The sequence below is a fragment of the Corylus avellana genome, chromosome 1 (genome assembly GCF_965113065.1).
Source record: "Corylus avellana chromosome 1, dhCorAvel1.hap1.2, whole genome shotgun sequence".
Lineage (NCBI taxonomy): Eukaryota > Viridiplantae > Streptophyta > Magnoliopsida > Fagales > Betulaceae > Corylus > Corylus avellana.
In genome coordinates this window covers 11,315,666-11,339,039 of record NC_142490.1, presented here as the reverse complement: position 1 = coordinate 11,339,039, position 23,374 = coordinate 11,315,666, and the positions used below count along the sequence as shown (strand labels likewise).

Below are 23,374 nucleotides of genomic sequence, written 5' to 3'. Positions count from 1 at the left end.
GTTAACTTCAATGAACTGAGAGAGTAAAGAAACAATACCTTGGTTCAAAGGAGAGTTACTTGCTGAAGCCATGTGGGAGGGAGTACCTTGTGCAGGAAACAAATTCTCATAAAAAATCACATGCCATAAGATAAAGACTCGTTTGGTGGAGGTATCTAGGCAGTTATATCCCTTTTGATTTAAGCAATATCCGAGAAAGATGCATTGTCTACTTCTGAATTCAAGTTTGTGTCTATTATAAGGATGAAGAAGAGGGTAACAAGCACAACCAAATACCTTTAAGTTACCATAATCTGGTTCCTTATTGTGAAGTTTAAAATAAAGAGTAGACCATTTTATAGTTTGAGTAGGCAATCGATTATTCAAATAGACAGCAGTATGGCAAGCCTCAACCCAGAATTTAGAAGGTAAATGAGATTGAGCAAGAAGTGTAAAGCCAGTTTCTATGATATGTCTGTGTTTTCTCTTTGCTATCCCATTTTGTTGGGAAGTGTGAGGACATGTTATTCTATGAAATATACCATGAGAAGAAAGGAAGTTTTTGAATTGGTGAGATGTATATTCACCCCCACCATCAGTTTGGAGCTGTTTGATCTTTGTTGAGAGAAGATTTTCAAGTAAACTCTTAAACTTGACAAAACAATCAAATACTTCAGATTCTAATTTCAAAGGAAAAATCCATGTATGTCTTGAGAAATCATCTACAAATATAACATAGAGTTTATAACCACTAACAGACACAACTGGAGAGGTCCAGAGATCACTATGAACTAATTCTAATGGAGAATTGGTAACATGAGATGAATCCTGAAAAGGTAGTTTTTTGCTTTTGGCTAATTGACACGGCACACATAAAGAAAGACTAGACTCTAAATGACTGATAGGAAGATGTTGCTACTTGGGAAGACGCTTGAGAACTTGAGAATTGGGATGTCCAAGTCTGTTGTGCCAAGTGACTTCACCAGCTTTGACTCCAAGAAAGGTAGCATGATTGCTGTGTTTATTGACTCCAAGAAAGGCAGCAGGATTGCTGTGTTTATTGATGAGAAATTGTTTCAGCTGAATTGGGTATAGACCATCCTCACTTGGGCCCTGCAATATTATCTCCCCCGAGAGGTTGTCCTTTACAAGAAAATAAGTATCTGTGAGTTTGAAGTGGCAATTATTATCATGACAGAAGCGATTTATTGAAAGGAGATTAGTTGAAACATCAGGACAATGTAAGATATGTTTTAAATGAACAATAGTGTTTTGGAGTTTGAAAGAAGAAGAACTCGTATGAGTAATGGGAAGAGAGCTACCATTGCCTATAGCAACCAGTTCTTCCCCATTGTATGGCTGTTGGATTGTGAGATTTTCCAAATCAGCAGTGATATGGTTATTAGCCCCACTGTCAGCTAACCAATCATCATCTTCACGGATAGCATTGGATTGAGCAATCATGGCTGCAAGCTCGCTTGGAGGGTGTCTTCCTTGGTAGGCATAGTCCATGCGATGATAGTAGTCAAGTGCTTGATGGCTTGTCTTACCACAAATCTAACAAGGAATCCGATTAGTGCTATTAGAAAAAGTAGAATTTGTTTTACCCGAGATTGAAGCACGATTTGTTTGCTGAGGAGAATAACACTGACTAGCACTATTTGTTTACTAAGGAGGATAGCGCTGACCACCAGGGGGCTTATGTGGTTGACTGCGTGCAGTGTCCTTGTTGAATTGGGCCTGTGAGCATTTGACTTTTGAGAATAAAGCACAAATGATGTGGTCTCATACTGTTTATTCTGTTGCAGTAAAAGACGTTCATGGCTGAGCAGGGCAGACTGAAACTGATCTAAAGGCATAGAATTGTTATTTGTAACAAGAGAGAAGGTAGTGATGAAGGCATTAAACTGAGGATTCAGACCCCTAACAAGGTAAGAGATAAGGTCTTCCTCGTCAACTTTCTTTCTAACAAGAGCTAGTTCATCAACAAGGGACTTGGCTTCTTGTAGATACTCAAAGCAAGTCTTAGTTCCTTGATGAAGAGTTTGTAATTGGTGCCGTAGTTGACTGATGCGTGTCCTAGAAAGGCAGGCAAAACGGGTAGCCATTGCAGTCCACACCTCATGGGAGGTATTCAAGCCGTAGACTGTTAGAACCACTTTTTCAGAGAAACAAGTGATAAGCAAGCAAAGAACATACTGGTCTTTTCTTTCCCATATAATAGCTTCAGGATTGATAACATCATCCTCTCCAGCAATTTTGGGAAGGAATTTAGGTGGGCATGGTTCTAAGCCATCAACGATGTTCATAAGACCATGTGTACGAAGGATGGGACGAATCTGAAGGCTCCAGTCCAGTCCAGGTAATTACGTTCACCCAATTTGCTAGGTGTAAAGGTAGTAAGATTGGGTATGGAGATAGTGTTTGTGGAAGAAGCCATTAGGTTGGAGGTGTTAACCTACAAAGGCTCTAATACCAAGTAAATTAATATGAAGAGAAGAGAATTTGGCTAGAATACTTTTTGCAGCTTTCTCATTGACCTTAAATAGAAAAGAGTTACACTTGTATTTGATCGCGTCAAGCTAACATGATAAAGTTTGATGTGACAAGAAGATAATTACATTTAAATAAAGAATAAGAGATAATACAAAGGATTACAATCAATCAAAAGATAAGTGATTCAAACATATCACTCTTACAAGAGATAAGTAAGAGTCCTAGTAGAAGATGGAAGAGATGGAAGTTTATGGCGGCAGGTCTCTGGTATTGCGATCGAACGCCTTTTTATTATTATTCAATTAATTACTACATACAATCTTCTTTATTTGGTGTTTTAATTAGGGTTGGCAATTCGTGTCCGCGTGTCGAGTGGGGCCGTGTCAAGACATGTGTATAAGACTATATAGGTCAACTATAACCAGACCGATTTAATTAAACGGATCAAACTTTTCAACCATTCCTTTCTAATTTTATATTTGGTTCGTATCGGGGTATCAGGTCATGTCAAAAATTGCCTAGTAAAAAATTGTTAGCCCTAATTTTAACCGTGATTTGAGGCATTTGTGTTTGTATAAGGGATTGTATTTCCTTAATTCCTAGTATAGAACAATCTACAAAATGTGTACCCAGAAGACCCCTCATGATTACTCACAACAGCTCTATGACAAGTACCTTGAGGCGTTTGAGGAATATATTACTTCGACGGTGAGAAATATTGGGTTAATTACTTCAATTCTTTCGTTTTTCTATAAGTATCATATTAATTGTAGGCTACTGTATTGCAACTCTGTCATGTACTCTCATCTTTGACTGTGATTGCTATGTTTTGTGGAAGGCTCATATCATGTTGGATTTTTTTTTTTTTATTTTTTTTTTTTTCAGCCTCATTGATTGTCTTTCAATGCTATACTTGGTTTGGTTTTTTAACCCTTTATCCTCCCTGGTTGACTTCATGTATCAGGTGTTGCCCTCTCTAAAAGAGAAGCATGATGAATTTATGCTGAGGGAGCTGGTGAGAAGATGGGCAAACCACAAGGTTATGGTTAGGTGGCTGTCACGCTTCTTTCCCAATCTGGATCGATATTTCATAGCAGCAAGGGCACTTCCCACAGTTAATGAAGTTGGACTAGCCTGCTTCCGCGATCTGGTTTGTTACAAGTCCCTTTAATGCAAATTTTTCTTTGCCCTAAATTTATAAGTCACGGGTACTAAGTCCCACATTGTCTAGTTACTAAGCGAAATTGGGTTTTATAATGAATTATAGGGAAGCTCCAAATTAACTAGTCATTTTGGAGTAATAGCACAGATATGACTAGCGCTTTTCCTGGGGTCATTACAAAATTCCTCTTCCTGTCTTCTGCTTCAAAGTTACTTGGGTCTTGTGAGATTTTTTTTCTTCTTCTTTCTTTCTTTCAAATCCAGGTTTACCCGGAGGTTAAAGCTAATGCCAGAGATTCTGTAATTACTCTTGTAAGTTCATTGCTTCTTGTCCTGAAATTTTGTAAGGTTCTATATCTTGTAATCCAAAATGTTTGTGGACAAAACAGATTAATAAAGAACATGAAGCAGAGCAGATCGACACAGAGCTGTTGAAGAATGTTATAGATATATTTGTTGAAATTGGAATGGGAGATATGAAGCTTTATGAAGAAGATTTTGAAGCACAGATGCACCAAGACTCTGTAGCTTACTATTCTCGAAAAGCATCAAGCTGGTTTTCAAATTATTCCTGTCCAGAATACATGTTGAAGGCAAGTCTATGCACACAAAGATTGTTGATGGTGTAGATTATGTTGATAAAAAATTTGTGATTCTAACATCTATTATGTCATTAAATTGTATAGGTTGAGGAGTGCTTGAAAAGTGAGAGGGACAGAGTTTCTCATTATCTGCTTACTAGCACCGAGCAGAAGTTGGTAGAGGTTAGTAAAGTGTATCACAAAATTCATCTTAGAACCTTTCTGCAAATTCCTCAAATATATATATATATATATATATATATATATATATATATATATGGAAGTCTCTTTTTTGGGCTGTTAAAGTAACATGGAAAGAAAATCCTGCAGCAGAAAACATTTTCATTTCATCCATTTGTAGTTGTACTATTTGGAAAACATTGTCTGCAGTTTCTGTCTACTCAACTTAGTCGTGAATGCTTGGTCTGTAGAAAGTGCAACATGTGTTGGTGGTGGTTTATCAGCCACAGCAGCTCGAGAAGGATCAGTCTGGATGTTGTGATGTGCTGAGAGATGATTATAAGGTACTTTGCTCTAATTGTTGTGCTTTGGCAATGTTCTTCTTCTTTGTTTTCTTTTCTTTGTATTTTACTATTTCATTAATGCCTTTTCTTATCATGCTTATCTTGCTATTAAAGTTGGAGGATGCTGCAGAATCCCACACAACTACCAACCGTTGAACAAGTTAAGCATGATCGAGTTTCTCATTGTTGAAGTTGGAGTTCTTAGGCTATGAGAAGTCTGCTGTTGAAGTTGGACTTCTTTTCCTATTAAGGTTGTAAGGTGATGTATTGCTAATATTAGAATTAACGAAAGTGTTCAAGTTTTATACTGATTATTCTGAGACGAGATTTATTATGACTCTTGATGGTGAGACTATAAAAACCACATTGCCAGTGAGACTTTGTTCAATATGGAATTTATCGTTATTTTTTGTTGTTCTGCTTTGCATCATACATTAGAGAATTTTTCTACCGTGAAATACCGAAGGTCTAGGATCCTATTGTTTCCTGCTTACATTCATTTAGATGACCAAAAGAATGTCTCAGATTTTCATATGTTTGCATATTCAAACCGATTCTTTGAGGGTTTCCCTTTTGTTGTTTGTTATTGCTTAAGTTACATACATTTTATGCATAAAACCATAGCCAATGTGCACCATCATTTGTTAGACTCCAAATGAACATCAGAACATCATGAGTCTACCATAAACTGATCACCCTAAAAAAGTTTATCCCTCTATCCAAGTGGCTTATAGCATAACACAAGAAATAAAGTATGGAATAATATGGGTCCAAAGCTTGTGTGCTTCTTTCAAAAGCCTATTAGAAATTTGGGAAAAGCATCTCAAATATTAACTCTTTTTTTTTTTTTTTAACATATAAAAGGGGTGAGAGATTCGAACTAATGATCTCTGCTTCATTAAGCGTAGTCATTGAGCTACCGCTTGGGACCCCTCATATTAACTTCATAATGACTAAGAATGCTATCTCCCTTGTGAAATCATCGGCCTAAATATTCATCTAAAAACTCATATTCAAAGTTCACTAATAACAAAAAAATAATATTAGACATTTATTACATGAAACATTATAATTTATAAGAAATCGTCAGATAAAACACAGAAAAAAAAAAAAAAGAAGAGGATTAATTGAGATTTTGATTGGAAGTAAAATTGAAGTTGGCACATGTGGTACCTTGGGCCAAAATTGACGAGCTAAATCCTAATCTCTTTGATTCAAGATCAAACTGAAGAAGATTATCCTCCATTTGATGCCCTCCAATCACGACCGACGTCGTAGCATTGGGCCCACCATCCACAAATCCCAAACACCACACGTCCACATCATCCCTCGAGATCCTGACCATCGAATTCGACCCGAAAATCCTCCAGAACACGTCATTGTTTTGCATCACGAGATCGACGGTCGGGACGGCCGGTCCCACGCGCGTACTAAAGACGTCGTTTGCTGGATAGCACACACCGAACGGCTCAACCGCGTTCGTTACGGTGAGGTTCAAAGCAGAGGCTTCGCTGACAAACAGCTGAGTAAATGCTTTGAATATGGACGTCTTCAATACAGTGTACGGATCAACGGTGCTGATCTTGGTCCCACCGAATCCGTTCTCATTGACGGTCAGGAGCGAGCCGTTGATCTGCACGGCCTTCCCGTTTACCTGTACTGAAGTCAAACCTATGAAATACTCATCAGACGGTTGTAGATAGTACGTTATCACGGTGCTCCCGACCGGGTTCAGAATCAGCGGCGTGTAAATAAGCGATTTCGAGAGGTCAATTTTGGAAGTTAAAGATTTAAAGTAGTAGGGCCCACTGGTGCCCAGAAAGACCACGCCCGGATCCGAGGGCGTACCAGACAAGCACAGCGCAAAGTAGCGGGGGGAAGAAAGGGCGGCACTAACCTGCGCAGGGAGCGAATAGTTGGAGCGGCCCATCGCGGCCAGGCCGGTGACCCCATTTGCGAGGCCTTGGAGGAGGAAGGTTCGCGAGCAGGAAAAGACGAAGTCGGGGACGAGACCGAGTCGGCCCTGAGTGGACCCGTCCGTGGTGGGCAACGCGAGCGAGTCGATGATCGCGTTGGCTATGGTGGCCTTGCGGGTAACGGGATTCTCAGGGAAGAGAGCGCAGGTGTCGTTACCGCACGCGGGGGCGGGCGCGTCGTAGCAGTTGGAGCAGGCGAGTGAGTGGAGCGAAGCGCAAAGAGAGGCATTGCAGGGGATGTGGAGGTAAGAGGAGGAAGTGTAGTTTTGGTAACAGTCGAGCCAGGAGAAGGAAGCGCCCAGGTGGAGGAGTAGTTTGGAGGGCTGGAGAGGGGTTTTGAGGTAAATTTGGAGGGTGTATAGGTGGGTAGAATTGTCTTTGTGAATAGGAGCTAGGAGGGCTGTTTGGAGAGAGAGAGGCAGAGAGGAAACAAGTGAGAGAAAGACGACAAGGACTGGGAGAGACAACATTGTTGGGTTTTTGGATTCAAAGAGAGAGTTTGGATTTCGAGTGGAAGTGTCGGTGAGGGTGAGAGTGAGAGTGCGTGTTTCAATGTGTGGATTTTACGGTATACATAATACAAAGTAATGTTTCCTTTTTTATTAGCCCCTATAAAATAAACTCAAATGTGATGTCCTCGACACTTTTAGTCCCTATAAACTCACTTCAACCTAAACTTCAGCTCAAAATTCCTAGATTCGCCACTGATTAGGGTAAAAATCAAACTGATCTCTCGGTTTCAAAAAGTATTGTAATTGATACTATATTTAAAAAACATTCAAAATAATAATAATAATAATAATAATAATAATGTAGAATTGGGGGTGGCTGACCACCCTATTTTGTACATAGGGGGTGGCTCCATTTTAGCTAAGGGAGTGGTTGAATTATCCTCATAGCCTTTCATTTTTTCCAATAGCATTGGCCACTCCTGTTTAACTTGGAGGTGGCTTCGGCCACCCCAGATCAGCCAGTCTGGAGGTAGCCGAACCACCCCATGGTCAACCCGATATATATTTTTCATTTGGCTCTAAGGGTGGTTCGGCCACCCCCAAGGGCCATGAGGGTGGTTTGGCCACCCCTAAACTGACCAGTTTGTGATGGCCAAAGCCAACCCAGGCTAAACTAGGGTGGCCAAATCACCCCCAACGTGGTCGGCCACCCTTAAGTCTCCATAAAATTTATTTTTATTTTTATTTTTTTTAAGTTTTTTAATTGGATTTACCATTTTTTTTATATCATTTTTTGTAGCATATGTAGCACCAAAAGCATAGGTACCAAGCCACGTCATCTGGTCTGTTGATTTGGCTTCAATATGTGACATTAGGGACATGTGTCATCATTTTGCAGGTGCTAACGTGGAGATCCGTTAAATATTTGTAAGGAAGTACCAAGTGATTTTTTTCAATAATTACAGTTACTTGTTGTGACACTTTTGAAACTGAATGGTCTGTTTGATTTTAGCCCTAAAAATTGCATTTAACCAAAAAAAAAAAAAAAACTGATTGACTTCAGTATGCTAACAAATTCTCACACTGAATTCGCTATGTTGTTAGCATACTACATAGTTGCTGGATTTATGGTATTATACAGGTAGATTAAATCCAACAACTACATAGATATATATACTTATATATACAACCACGTAGACGTAGGAGATATATATATATATATATATAATCAACTAAATACTATTAATAAATTCATTTAATATATACAAAAATGCTTTATAACTCTATTAAAGAGGGAGTGTGGTGGGATGTTACAAATGGTATCAGAGCCATTACCCAGCCTGAGATGGGGGAGTGTGCACAAGCCCATGAAAGTCGCTAGCGGGCACTCGCTGGGACGCCAAGAATTGGCTAATCCTATAAGGGTCGCCAGCAGGGACGCTGGGTTCTAAGAGGGGGTGATTGCGGCGTCCCACATCACCTGGGTAGGGAGATGGGGATATACTTAAATGTATATTTATACCCTTAATAACAACAATGCATTTTAAAGTCGTGATGGTCATGATCTCATCAGAACTCTGCAATTAAGTGTGTTTCTGCGAGAGTAATACCAAAATGGTTGACCTTTTGGGAAGTCTGGTTTGGAGGAGCCAAAAGCGGACAATATTGTGTGTCATTGGGGTGGGGTGTTACAGCTACAGTTGACGGAGTCCACCAAAGGGTTAACAGCTTCTCAGTAGAAGCTGTAGTTGTCGTAGCGCAGGAAGCAGTCGTCGAGTGTAGCGAAGGAGGCAGTCGGTGTGGGAAAGGTCTTGGAAGCACTGAGCGAGCTCGTACATGGGCGGCATGGAGTTGACAAAGTGGGTAGACCCACAGTGGGTCTGCTGGCCGAGACCCAGCGTGGGTTTGGCCTGACTTGCGTGGTCTTTGTCTTTTTTTTTTTTGCTTTTTTTTTTTTTATAAAAAAAAAAAAAAAAAAAAAAAAAAAAAAAAAAACGAAAATCAACGGTATTTTAGTCTTTTTAGGGTTTGCCGTTAAAAGTTAACGACTGAATTTGACGGAGGAGTTCAAATTAAGAGCAATTGAAAGTTCAGGGAACTAAATTGAAAGATTTTAAAGTTTAAGAGGTTTGTTAAATCGGGTACAAGTTCAGGAGTTTTTAGTGAAATTACTTCGAATTTTTATTAAGGATATTTGTATTGGAATTTTTAGGAAATTACACATTTACCTTAAAAAAAAATTATGACAAAAACAAAAGGAAAAAGAAAATGAGTGCTTGCCTTGGAGGTGGTGGTAGTATTTGGGATGACCGAACCACCTCCAAGGCCATGAGGTGGTTTGACCACCCATTTTAAGGTGGTTCAACCTCTCTCTCTAATCAGCTTTGTGGTTGTCGAACCACCCTAAGACAAGTACCCATTTTTCTTTTTCTTTTTTTTTAAAAATTTTTTTAAGATAAAGATGTAATTTCATAAAGACCTCGACCAAAAAAAATTATCAAAAATGATTTGTTACTCTTTATAGCCTATGAAGCTATTTGTCAAAGATCTAATCCAATGAAATTTAACAATTTTTTTTAGAACGAGTATCTCCAGGATTTTGTTTCCACTAAGCTTGAACATGAGTAATTCTCATATTGACAGGGGCCAAATAATTATCGAATGACGTTAGATCTTAAGAGTAATTAATTTATAGTACAAGTGAAAATGTGAATTCATTTACGGTATGTATTTGAACATTTACTATGGGCTCTCTACATTATAACTTTTATCTAAAAATTTAACAAAACTCTTAAAAAGACTTATTTAACAAACTCCCAACATTATTTTAAATTTGACTTTTGTAAGATTCATTCCCTACATTCTAAGAGCCAAAAAGTAAAAGTTATATAATTTTTTTTTTTTACTGTCCTCCCTTCTATTGGTTTAAAACTAATAAAATATTATATTTAACTAAAGTAGATAAAGATATAGATAATTTGATATTTGATTCATTTCTCAGCTTTAAAAGCTTCATCCACATATAATAATGTTACAATTGCTTATTGGCTATTACATAATTACATGTTTCTTTGACATGTCATATAATTAAGAGGAATACTACAGTTCTTTCTGGTAATATCCACGTTGGATCAAGAGAATGCCAAGAAGAACCATAGCATTTCTCTATAATTAAATTCATTTGCCTTGATAGTATTTGAATTTTTGCTATAATGATAAACACGAGGGACATTATTGCAAGAATGTTATAAAACATTTTTTTAGGTCGTCGCTATATACAGCCGCTTGGTAATGGCAAGAGACATCTGACCTCATGACTTTTGTTTTCTAAATGATGTGGAATCCTTTTAAGCAATGTAACTTCGTGTACTCATCCTTGTCGAACAAACCTTAAATTCTTGTAAAGCGCCCCTTCCAGACAAATTTGTAAGACTTTAAGATTTTATGTTCAATACAAGTGAAGATCTTGTCATTGAGACTTTCCCTCCATTTTGTCTGTCCACCATTTCGTCTAATAATAAGTATACAATTCTAGCTTTACAAACGATGTTTGGGTCAAAAACCAGCTATTTGATGATTTAAAAGAGATAATAATAAGTATACAAATTCTAGCTTTAGAAACGATGGATTGGGTCAAAAACCAGCTATTTGATTATTTAAAATGATAATAATAAGTATTCAATTATAACTTTAGAAATAGATTAAAATTGAGGGAAACTACACTTTTTTTTTTTTTTTTGGGAGAAGGGAAAACTACACTTATTTCTAATGAGGTAGAACCTCAATTGTAATGTTTTCCTTAATTTAAAAAAGTTGTAACGCACTCCCTAAACTATTTTCCCTTTTCACTTAATCCCACACATAAAATTTTCTATTAACTTGAACGAAAAATACGTAAAATGTCAATTATAACCCCAATGAGACGAGTGAAAATACCAAAATGCCCAGTTAAGATGTTATTACCGTGCACAACAATGATGAACAATATAGAATTGAAAAGAGAGAGATTAAGAGAGAGTTGAGACACAGATTTAACGTGGTTCGGCAGTGTACCTACGTCCACAAAGAATGCGGCTGTATTTTGTTATTAATGATTCAGGGTTACATTATAACATATATATAAGAAAATCCTAAACCTTAATTGTACAGACATATTTTGAAAATCCCCAAAATACTCCCGCTCCGTGAACGTCGCTATCTGCTTCCGTCTACTTGGCCTTCCACTGGTGTTCTAATGTGAACCACTAGTTCTAACATAAGATTAGTAAAATACCAAAATATTCTTTGTTGGGACACTTTTTTTTATGACATGTCCGCATAAAAGGAGGGATATTCAAATTAGTGACCTCCACTTTATGAGGTGTAGTTTCTAGCCGATTAAGCTACCTATTGTTGTGACACTTTTTGATTGTTGTTGAAGTGTAAAAAATCGAGTGAACTACCCCTTTCGAGTCCGGATTCGTTCAGGGCATTTTCCATGAATAAATGAGAAATGTTACTTAGCATTTTCAAGTACCATTCTCTTTATTTCTTTGTTTGTTTTCTTATTATATTTTTTAAGAAATAAGTAAGTGTTAATTTGCAACATAGGCAAAAATATTAAGAAAATGCTACTTAAAATGTTGAGTAAGATTTCTCTTGAATAAATATATAATAAATGAATGTGAGATTGTGGGTGTTGCTTCTAGATAATGTTGGGAGACGTGGTGTGGTTATGAGATTGAGAAGCCACCCAAAGGCTAACGTCAAATACAGCTGCTTTATGCCACCCAACTCAATCCATCAAGAATATATGCTTCTCTTTGACTTTGACCATAATATTATGTATCTTCTTCATTTCTTTTACTTACTGAAAACACATAAAAAGGGTGTATATTGTAATTCGATGTCGTAATGTGTTTGACTTGTCTTTAATAATAATAATTAAAAAAAAAAAAAAAAAAGTTGTTGAATTTTTTAAGAGAAATTTCACTCCGTTTCATGAACTTTCATCAATTTTGTAATTACTCTCTCAAAATTTAAAAACTCTCAATTTAACATATCGAACTTCTAATTTTTGCAATATTACTATTAGTTAAGTTTTTCCATTAATTTCTATCAAAAATTTCAAAATATTAATTTTTTTTTTTTATTTTATAAAAAAATTACAAAGATTCAGGCGCAAGTATTTTTACAGATGCCTGTTTGGGATTGCGTTTGAGGTGCTTAAAAGTACTCTTAACACTCAAAAAGTTCGTTTGAATAAAAAAATATTAAAATACTCGTTTGGTAAAAAATAAAAGCGTTTTTAAGAGTTCAAAAAGCCTAAAAATTGTAAAACGCATTTTTGGCAAAAGCTTAAAAATGAATATTTTTCCCAAAAACTCTTTTTGACTTAAAAGCTCTATTTATCAAACGCAATCTCAAACATGTTCTAAATCTTAATCAACACTTGAATCTTTGCAACTTTTTTCTTTTTTTTTTTTTTCCTAAAAAAAAGAAGAAGAGTATTTTAGTAATTTTGAAGCCCCTCTTCATTGGGATTTAATGAAAAAACTTAACAGGTATGTAACATTATAAAAAATTGAAAATTCGATACACTAAATTGAGAATTTTTGAACACTAATAAAGTAAGCGGAAAAATGATGAAAATTAAAGAGGATTAAGTTAATTTTTTTTTTTTTTTTTTTCATTTTTTGTGCAAAAAGAAAGGATAAATATTACAAGATTGAAGGAAAATTTTAGTTAATTATTTCAATAACGTAAATTTTTTTTTTTCTTATTTTCTTGTCTTTTATCATAAGGCATTTGTAAAAATACTGATAATGTTAACAAAAACCTAGAATATAAGACATTGCATGATTATTATATGGGAAAACCTCTTATGCGGTCGGGCTGCAAAAGTTGTCTTTTGCAGCAACCAATACAATGGGTACACATCAGAAAGTTGCACATAATAGAATAGGATCAAAAACATTGAATTTTTTTTTCTCTCTCCCACTTTCTCTCCTCTCTTTTCTTTTCTGGTTCATTCATCTTCACCGAAAATATTTTTTCCTCTTCTTCTCTTTCTCTCCCACTTTCTCTTCTTCTCTTCTTCTCTCTTCTTCTTCTTTGGTTCATTCATCTTCACCGAAAATATTTTTTCCTCTTTCTCTCCCACCTTTCACCCACCACATCCACTGAATAGCAAAATCTGTTAGATTTCTTTTAGTAGAACCTCCTGGAATTCGAACAGAGAAATCACAGAAATTCCATCACAGAGAAATCACCCAGAAATTTCAACAAAACCCAGAATCAATTCAAACAGACCAGAATCTTAAGCTTCAAATTCAATCAAAGCAAGAACTTTTCTCTACCCATGGAGTTGGGTTCGGCCGGAGACAGAGATTCTGGTTGCCGGAGATGGTTGAATACTGGTGGCAACCATCTCTCTGTCTCCGGCCGAACCCACGACTGCTCTACTGTGACCCGCATGGGTCACTGTCGTTTCCAACTTTCCACAAAAAAAACCAAAATTTTCTCAAACGGTTTGTTGAACGCCCATCTGATATTTGCAGGAACTGGTTTATTGAATTTATTAGATGTTTGGGTGATTGGGTTCAATGAATTTATTAGATGTACCATGGGAAAGTTTTCTCAAACCAAAAATGGAGAGCAACCCAAAGGTGAAAATGGAGAGAGAGTCGTTTGAAAAGGAGAAGCAAAATGCTGATTGTGTCGAGGATGGTGCCAGCCATGGGTACGGCAAAGTGAAGGTCGTAAATGGCAGGTTGGGTGATGAGTTTTCCAGCTGGGTTCCAGTGGGGGTGGGTTTGGCCCATTGGGTGATGGGTTTTCCGGTCGGGTTCCGGCCGTCCGTGAGGGGAGAGGGAAGAGGAAAGAGAGAAAAAGAGAAAGTGGAAGAGGAAACAGAGAGGAAGAAAGATGAAGAAGACTGAAGAAGAACGCAGAGACTCGAGTGGGATGAAGAAGAAATCCCGTGTTTTCGATCCTATTCCATGAGCTGTGCTTTCCTTACGTGTCACATTTATATTGGGTGCTGCAAAAGGTTGGTTTTACAGACCGACCGCATAGTAGGGGCACTCTTATTATATAAACAGATTTGTAAGCCCCGCCAAAAATGTCAAACTCAAGATTCGTAGCCCTGCTGGAAACATTATATCATATTAATTATGTAATTCGCTGTATCTGTCAATTGACCACGCATTCTGTCGGTTCAAACATGTTGTAACGGATAAGATGGAAAAAAAAAAAATTCATAATTAGCGATGTCGGCGAGTTTCTCTTAGATGGAGGAAGATAAACTAGCCAACTATTCAAAAAACTCCAAATTCTTTTATTATTATTATTATTATTATTATTATTATTATTATTTTTGAATCGGATGACAAAATTTTAGATTTTTAATATCAGGTTAAAGTGCACCACTTTTTTGAAGGAAAATCATTCTTATCTTATTAATAGAAAAATTAAGAGCATTAAAACTCTTACAATCACAGAACATAACGTTCTGAAAGATCCTAGCCGAAGCTAAAAGATCAAAGTCGTAACTAAAAGATTATACATCAAAGACGCCAAACATCCGCTAACCTATAACTAATCTTCAGTTGGAATAACAGATCTGTGCTAAGCAGACACAAACTAATGCATATGTAGCTCTTATTCCTCGACCCTGGGATCAAAAGGACCACATACCGACACACATCCTCCTGAACCCGAAAGCCAGGATATCGTTCACATCCACAGCCCCAGGGGTCTGGACCAAAATAACAAGCGAGGAGATCAAGAAAGAGGACATGACCTTATTACAAATAGCAAGAAAAACAAGAAAAATACAAGGAAAATCAAAGCAATACAACTAAAAATTTAAAAATAGGAGCACACTAGGCGGATGACAGCAGCCGGAAGAAAAGTCGATCGCGTGCTTGCCGGAAACTGATGCGTAGATGGCGTTAGAAGCACATCGTAGTGGGGACGCGTGAAAAGACCCAGCGGAAGACAGTAAACGGCAAAGCTGACGAGGAGGAGATCGGCGGCGCACTCAAAGAAATTGGGGGGAAGTTTGAGTGAATCCCCCATGAGCGGCACCCACAAAGTGTGCACAAACAAACACCTAGCAAGAAAAAATAAACAAACAAACAAACAACAACAACAGAGAAAAGAAAGCGAAATCCAAAAACAAACTTAAAAAAGAAAAAAAACACAGATCGGGGAAGAGAGGGGGGGAAGGAAAATGGGGAAGGGAGGGGGGAATAGATCAAAGAAAGAGAGGGGGAAAGAAAGGAGGGGGGAGGGCTTTCTGGGGGAGAAACCCCTTCCCCTCAGCTGTCATGTTAAATCACCACTTATCCTAAAGCTTAAGTGGATACAAATAAATTAATTTAATAATTTAATCAATCTCAAGTGTGAAGTTGGATCTCCTTCCGATCCAAGGCATACTATGACAGTAGATATGGTCAAATTGTTGACGACATTCTTATGGTTTTAAATTCTATTTCCTATGAGCAGATTCGACATGTTAATTGGGAATGAAATACTGCTGCCATGGCCTAGCTAAGGCAACATTGAAGCAAGACATTGATACAACCGGGGTGGGGGAAATTCCACCTTATATTATTAGTGGTATTGTTTTGGCAGAACTTTTTGCCTGTGTCATTGATTTTATGAATACAAGAGATATAAATTTCTTCCTCTTCTTCTTCTTCTTCAAAAAAAAAAAAAAAAAAAAAAAGGGTGAAGTTGGCTTTTTTCTATTTAAAGATATTTGTAAGGGGCCATAAGATTTATAATCTCATTCTTATCCACAATTAGGAAAATAATAATAATAATAATAATAATAAATCAGAGTATTATAATTTTTATTATAAGTTTTATAAATTGATAATATAAAAATTAATAAAATAATTAGATAAAGGGTTAAATACTAAATATCCTGGAGTTTGATAACTTTATTTTTTGTCTCTTGGGATTTGGTTTTTATCACAAAAGGTCCATGTGGTTTTGATAAATAATCAAGTTAGTCCCTCCGTCAGTTGACCGTTAGTTGACCTAACCAAATTTCACGTAGACCAATTAAATATTGACACGTGACACCTACTTAATTTTAACCCTTTGATAAAAAATCATAACTTATCAATTTAATTAGCTTCGCATCAATTATTTAAAAAAATAAATTATAATATCCAAATTCCCAAATATTTTCCAATCAATCACGTTACGTGACTTAACAATATACTTTGTAACTTCAAAATATATATATATATATACTTTGTAAAAGCGACGGTCTGATCTTGTCCTTTTTCTCATTATATTATCTTAGAGTTGAAAGTCAACGTTAGAAAGGCGCTATTCTGGATTGAGCTTCGGCAGCCTCATTTGACGTTAGTATTGCGCGTTGGCTACTCATCCAAGCGCCACAACTATAAATACACTTCGCCTCCACCCCATTTCTAACACCTCACCTCAAACATGGCCGCCTCTAATCAACACATCCTCTTCTCCACCCTCCTCCTCCTCTTCCTCATTGCTCCAGCTTCTTTCGCTCAACAATCTTTCCGCCCAAAAGCGCTGGTTGCTCCAGTCTCAAAAGACGCCGCCACCCTCCAATACGTCACCCGCATTAACCAGAGAACCCCACTTGTTCCACTAAGCCTAGTGCTTGATCTCGGCGGCCAATTTTTGTGGGTGGATTGCGAGAAGAATTATTCCTCCTCAACATACCGCCCTGCCCGGTGCAACTCCGCCCAATGCTCTCTAGCCAGAGCCGGCGGCTGTGGGGATTGCTTTTCAGCCCCTAGGCCAGGCTGCAACAACAACACATGCGGCGTCACACCCGACAACACCGTCACTCGCACCGCCACCGGCGGTGAAGTAGCCGAAGATGTCGTGTCAGTCGATTCGACAAACGGGTCGAACCCAGGCCGGGTAGTTACCGTGACCCGGTTCCTTTTCTCGTGCGCACCAACTTTCCTCTTGAAGGGTCTTGCCAGTGGGGTTTCCGGTATGGCTGGGCTTGGCCGGACGAGAATTGCATTTCCTTCGCAATTAGCTTCCGCCTTTAGCTTCCACCGGAAATTCGCAATTTGCTTATCATCCTCGACCACCTCAAACGGTGTCGTGTTCTTCGGGGATGGTCCTTACGTGCTACTCCCTAACATTGACGCCTCTCAGTCCCTCACCTACACGCCGCTGTTCATCAACCCTGTAAGCACCGCCTCCGCCTACTCGCAAGGTGAGCCGTCGGCGGAGTATTTCATCGGCGTAAAGTCCATCAAAGTAAACGACAACGTTTTAACAATAAATAAGACACTGCTTTCCATCGACGGCGAAGGTTTTGGCGGGACTAAGATCAGCACCGTCAACCCCTACACAGTCTTGGAGACGTCTATCTACACTGCATTGACCGAAGCTTTCGTCACCGAGGCTGCCGCCAGGAACATCACGAGGGCGGCTTCCGTGGCGCCATTCGGCGTCTGCTTCAGCTCCGAGAACGTGCTCAGCACGCGCCTTGGCGCGTCTGTGCCGACCATCTACCTTGTTCTGCAGAATGAGAGCGTTTACTGGAGCATCTTCGGTGCCAACTCGATGGTGCAGGTTAGCGAGGATGTGCTTTGCCTTGGAGTTGTTAATGGAGGCGAAAAGCCAAGGACTTCGATTGTTCTTGGAGGTTACCAGCTGGAGAATAATCTTTTGCAGTTTGATTTGGCAACGTCGAGGCTTGGATTCAGCTCTCTTCTGTTCGGCAGGCGAACTACATGCGCAAACTTCAACTTCACCTCCAACGCCTAGGCCTAGATGGAACTATTTTCTGTAATTCTATGAATAATTATGGGCAATGATTTACTAAAGGTCACCCAAAAGTATTTGTTTCATAATAAAATGTGGTACTGTTTGTAACTCAATAAATGAGATCAACATATTTTTAAGAAAATATATAAGATCAACAAGTTGTTTGTAGAAATTCCTCAATGACCTTTCTATAGAAGGATTGTATGATCCATTATTCTAGTGCCTTTTTTAAAATAGAAGTGTTACACTTTCATCTTTTGTTACATATTTAATGGTGAATTTATCAATCTCTTATATAGAGATAAGTAAAAAATAAAAACCAAACATTTACCGTTTAAAAATTAAGAAATAATAAGGATGCTATGAGCTAGCATTTATTTGAATAAAAGATAACAACCCCAAAGGAACATAACAAGCAAGAATTATAATAACCAAGTCTTAGCATGTGATACCCTTTTAACTAGGGGTGTAAACAAGCCAAGCTTAAGCGAGCTTTCCTTATTCGGACTCGGCTTGTTTAAATTTTACTCAAGCTCGAACTCGAGCCGAGTTTAAGGATGAGCCAAAAAATCGAGCTTGAGCTCGAGCTCATAATAAATCGAGCAGAGTCGAGTGAATTCATGAGCTGGCTCTTATATTTTATTTAATTTATTAATTTATTTTTTTATTATAAATTTAAACTTCAAGTATTCTTAAACAGTTCAAGAAGTCAGCTTGCATATGAGTATTTGCTTAGTCTGGTTAGCGATGTATGGAACTCAAGTCAATACAATAAGGTACTTGGTTTCGAAGAGAAAGGATATGCATCATTTTATAATAAAATTATGCTATTAGAAAAAAAAAAAAAAAAATCAATTTTTAATATTAATATGAGGAATTATGTGAATAACTACCAATTCGAGCCTTATACGAGCTGCTCACGAGCTTAGTTGAGTCGAGCCGAGCTAGCTTCATTTAATATTCGAGCCAGGATTCGTGTTCACGAAACGTTTCATTTAATATTCTAGTCGAGCACGAGCCGAGCCCGAGCTCACTCACGAGCGGCTTGCTCTCTTAACAGCCCTACTTTCAACTGTCAGCCGTCAAGAATTATTTATTTATTTTTTTGATTGTTAAGATTTAATTTTACTTTTTCTCTTTCTTTTTTTTCTTTTTTTTTTTTTAATAAAAAAAATGCAAAATTTTATTTAGATTGTTGAAACTACAATGGACCACAGCCCCTTGTAATTAATAGAGAAATGTTAAGTATTCTTCTAGTGTTCTCCGGATATCCTCCTAACTGTGATGTGATTTTTAAAATCACCGTTAATTAACCTTCTGGCTTCTTTTGAGCCTTTTTGTCTTGTTTTGTTTTTAACTATGAACTTAACTTATATGTCATTTTTATTAGCTTTTTTCAGATGGGCTTTATCCAATTTTTGAACTAAATAAAGGGAACATATACTTATAAGTCAAATTCTTATAATAGGCCCATGTACGTATAAGCTTAAACAATTGGAATGCGAAGTGCCACATAACATAACATAACATGGGATTCGTGGGGACCCCAATCAAAACACAGTCGGGATCCATGGGGACCCGGCTAAGCCACCGTTGGGACTTCACTAGGACCCAATTGAGACCTTGCCGGCACCTAGTCGAAACACGGTTGGGACTCCCTAGGACCTGGCCAACTCACCGTCGAAACTTCACTGGGAGCTAGTCAAGATTCGCTGGGACCCAACCAAACCACCATCAGGACTTCACCAAGACCCGATAAGGACCCCGTTTGGACCTGTTCAGGACTCGCAGGACCTGACCAGGTCACTGCTGGGACCCAATCGGGACATTATCATAATTACCAGATCATCGTCGGGACTTGACCAAGACCTGATAAGGACCCCATTTGGACCTGGTCAGGACTCGCAGGACTCAACCAGGTCACCGCTGGGACCCAATCGGGACATTATCATAATTTAAAGTTTAATCCATCGGGACTTCACCAAGACCCGATAAGGCCGTTTGGACTTGGTTAGGACTCGCAGGACCTAACCAGGTCACCGCTGGGACCCAGTCGAGACATGATCATAATTTAAAGTTTAATATATGTGTGTGTGTGTGTGTGTGTGTGTGTGTGTGTGTGTGTGTGTGTGATTTCCATACATGCCAAACATCAAAAAATGTTTTCAAGGAAATCATTTTTCATAAAAACGTTTTTCGCTTAGGGGGAGGGGTATTTATAGAAGAGTGTAGGTGTTTATGCTAGACAAGGTGGAGAATGAGTTAAAATTTAATTTCAAACTGTCATCAAACGTTTGGTACTAAGGTGCGATCGTTCGATGTACTATTACACAGTGGTTGTAGGGTTGCAGGACGAACATTTGGTTAATAACTAATGGTTTCAATTTGGTCAACAAACGTTCAGGATGGTCCTATGTCAAACGTTTGCACTAAGGTCATGATCGAACATTCGATGGTCCCCTGTCAAACATTCGGTTAGAAAGCTGAAGTTAGGTTTTTATGGCTATTTCTCTAGCAAGAGTTCTTATCAAAAGGATTAGAACTTCTTTAAAAGATTAATGGGATGTTTTATAAATTCAAGTAAACAGATATTTTTAATAAATCTTTTTTGATATTTTGGGGCATCACAAAACTGTATTTTGTGAAAATATGTGATGATTAAGCAAGATAATAAAAATAATGAGATTTATAAAAGCATGCATATAAAAGACAGAAAGAATGAAATTACATCGTATAATATAGTATACCGGTACATAAAAGATAACGGCCATGGGCCTACAAATTATACTTGTTAGCCTTGTGGTCAAAGATGTTTATGGTTTATATGGGCCTTGGATTTAATCGTTGTTTATAACCGTTACAACTATGTTTGAATGGTGGTCAATATAGGACGTACATCCTTAGTAGTATAGGCCACCCAAAGTTGGACTCGGTCAGGCTTTTAATGTATGGATGATAGCGTACATTAGCCAGGGTACTGGTATTTATTATAGGTCTCTCAAGACAGTGTCAACTCTGCTGAAAAATGGTTAATATCTTGAGTAGACTATTATGACTCTATATAAAGTTGAACTATGAGGTAATTCCCATATTACAACATGTATTATATCTATATTGCATTTGTGATCATATGATGAACTATGACCCACATTGTTTACACTTTACTCGCTAAAGTAATTTATGTTTACACTTACCTTGAGCGCATTTTGGACCTTTTGGTGGTTTTATTGTGAAAGATTGACGGGGTCGTGTATTGCAATTATTGTCAAATCTGATTTTTTTTTTTTTTTTTGATATGTCCGCACAAGAGGGGGGAGGGAGATTCGAATTAGTGACCCTTCCATTAGGCGTGATCCTAACTGATTAAGCTATCTCTTGAAGATATATATTGTACATCAAATGCAATACATAATGATGTGTCGACCAATTTGATAGTACAATATATATATATATATATATATATATATATATATATATATATATTGGGATTTCCCAATATGCCCTTAATTTCTTGTTCTTGTACTAATAGACTAGCCAACCTACTCTCAATTGATCACGGTCATTTACTATTAGTGGTTATTAGCAGTATTAGTGGTGGTGATCCACGTGATTGGACAAGTATTACTGTATTAAGTCAAGAGTTCCACTTTGCCAATAAGAATTCAAAAACCATTCAATACAATTATTCTTTTCAACTTGTTATCTTAAAAATTCAAATTAAAAAATGCTTTGTTTTTACATGATTGGCGTGTACTATAAGAACTCACCAAATATGTTGATATATGAGGTAGGCTAATACTCATTAATTGGTAGTTCAATTGGCTGACGACCACGTCGAATTCATGAAGCGGTAATCACTAGTTTAAATTCTATTCTCCCTCTTTTATGAACATAGTTAAAAAAAAAAAAAAAAAAAAAAAAAAAAAAAAAAAAAAAAAAAAATTATCAAGAAATAAAATAGCCTATCTGCTAACAACTATTTTTTTTTTTGGTAAATTAGCCTCAGTTCAAAAATATTAATTAAGGGGACATGAACTATAATTTGGATGTTGTAGATTTGTATCATGAGGCTAATTTACATACCATAATAAGAAATAATTTCTGATTCATTTTTATATTTTTTTCATTTGCAGAGACATCCACCAGACATTCTGGCACGGCAAGATGTAACTGATATGGTTACTCGGGCTTGGATATGACTCTTGTCAAAAGTTTCTAATGCCTGCTCTGGTGTGAGAGAAGTGGGCTTTCTAGTACTTAAAGATATGGTATGGTCAACAGAAAATATGCATAATGACTTAAAGAGTACTGTGAGGTAGTATAGTTTTTATTACAATTTTTTTTTTTAATATATATAATTAACATGAAAATTTATAATTGATGAATTAATTAATAATTAATTTGTCAACAATATACTCCTAATAATTAATTTATAAAAAAAAAAAAATTATTATACCCACAAACATTTTCCAATCAATTAATTATCACTATATATGTTACGTGACTTAATAATATCCTTTTAAAAGCGACGGTCTCATCTTGTTCTTTTCTCAATATAGTAAGTATAGTGGTTGATTTTGGCCGCCAATTTTTGTGGGTAGATTATGAGGAAAGTTGTCTGTCCTCCACATGCCACCCTGACCGGTGCAACTTAGCCCAATGCTTGCTAGCTAGAGCTGATAGCTGTGGGGTGCAACAACTTTATATGTGGTGTCACACCAAAAAAAACCGAGATTTACTAAAGGTCACCAAAAGGCTAAAGTATTTGTTTCATGATAAAATAAGGTTTTTTGTTTTTTTGTTTTTTTTATATGTCCGCACAAGAGGGAGAAGGAGATTTGAACTATTGACCTCTACTTTATTAGGTGTGGTCCCAACCGATTGAGTTACCTCTTGGAGACAAAATGTAGTGTTTGTAACTTAATAAGATCATCATGTTATTAGTAACAGATTTTGGTGTTATGAATAATTAAGAAACCAAACTACCATAAAAATAATAATAATAAAAATAATAAAAATCGAATGCTTATCCTTTCTTATTATCAAATTTGACAGCCTCTTTTGTCCCTTTTTGACAATCGAAGTATTTTACGAGCTTGCTAGATCGTTTTCTATGTGTTCTTGTGCAAATACAAGTTGTTTGTTGAAATTCCTCAATGAGCTTTCCTAGACTTACTTTCTTTTATAGGAGTAATTAGCCCGCCCTTATTTTTAATAGAAAATCTTTATTATTTCATTCAAAATAAGATTTAGAGCATAACAACTCTAACATATGAGAGCATAACACTTTATATAACCTAACTCAAAGCTATGTTAATACAGTAAAATCTCATAATAAAAAACTATCTATGAGAATAACATTTGCTAACTTATGCACAACTTCTCTTATGGAACAGATCTACTCCGACTTTTAAAAGCAAACTAGATCTAAGATA

The 23,374-nt window shown here is 37.1% G+C and overlaps 3 protein-coding genes across 3 annotated transcripts; 2 read left to right on the top strand and 1 right to left on the bottom strand.

The window, feature by feature from the left end:
* Positions 1–2,294: 2,294 nt before the first annotated feature.
* LOC132169075 (cullin-1-like) lies at positions 2,295–4,897 on the top strand. The gene is made up of 8 exons (XM_088513386.1): positions 2,295–2,341; positions 3,084–3,183; positions 3,440–3,625; positions 3,901–3,948; positions 4,026–4,229; positions 4,323–4,400; positions 4,649–4,741; positions 4,856–4,897. The coding sequence occupies exons 1-8, from the start codon at positions 2,295–2,297 to the stop codon at positions 4,895–4,897; spliced, it is 798 nt and encodes a 265-aa protein (XP_088369512.1).
* Positions 4,898–5,850: 953 nt separating this feature from the next.
* LOC132171403 (putative aspartic proteinase GIP1) lies at positions 5,851–7,278 on the bottom strand. The gene has a single exon (XM_059582710.2). It carries the CDS (start codon positions 7,185–7,187, stop codon positions 5,865–5,867), a length of 1,323 nt encoding a protein of 440 aa, XP_059438693.1. The 5' UTR covers positions 7,188–7,278; the 3' UTR covers positions 5,851–5,864.
* Positions 7,279–16,615: 9,337 nt separating this feature from the next.
* On the top strand, positions 16,616–18,179 carry LOC132171398 (putative aspartic proteinase GIP2). The gene has a single exon (XM_059582705.2). It carries the CDS (start codon positions 16,620–16,622, stop codon positions 17,937–17,939), a length of 1,320 nt encoding a protein of 439 aa, XP_059438688.2. The 5' UTR covers positions 16,616–16,619; the 3' UTR covers positions 17,940–18,179.
* The last annotated feature ends 5,195 nt before the right edge of the window (positions 18,180–23,374 follow it).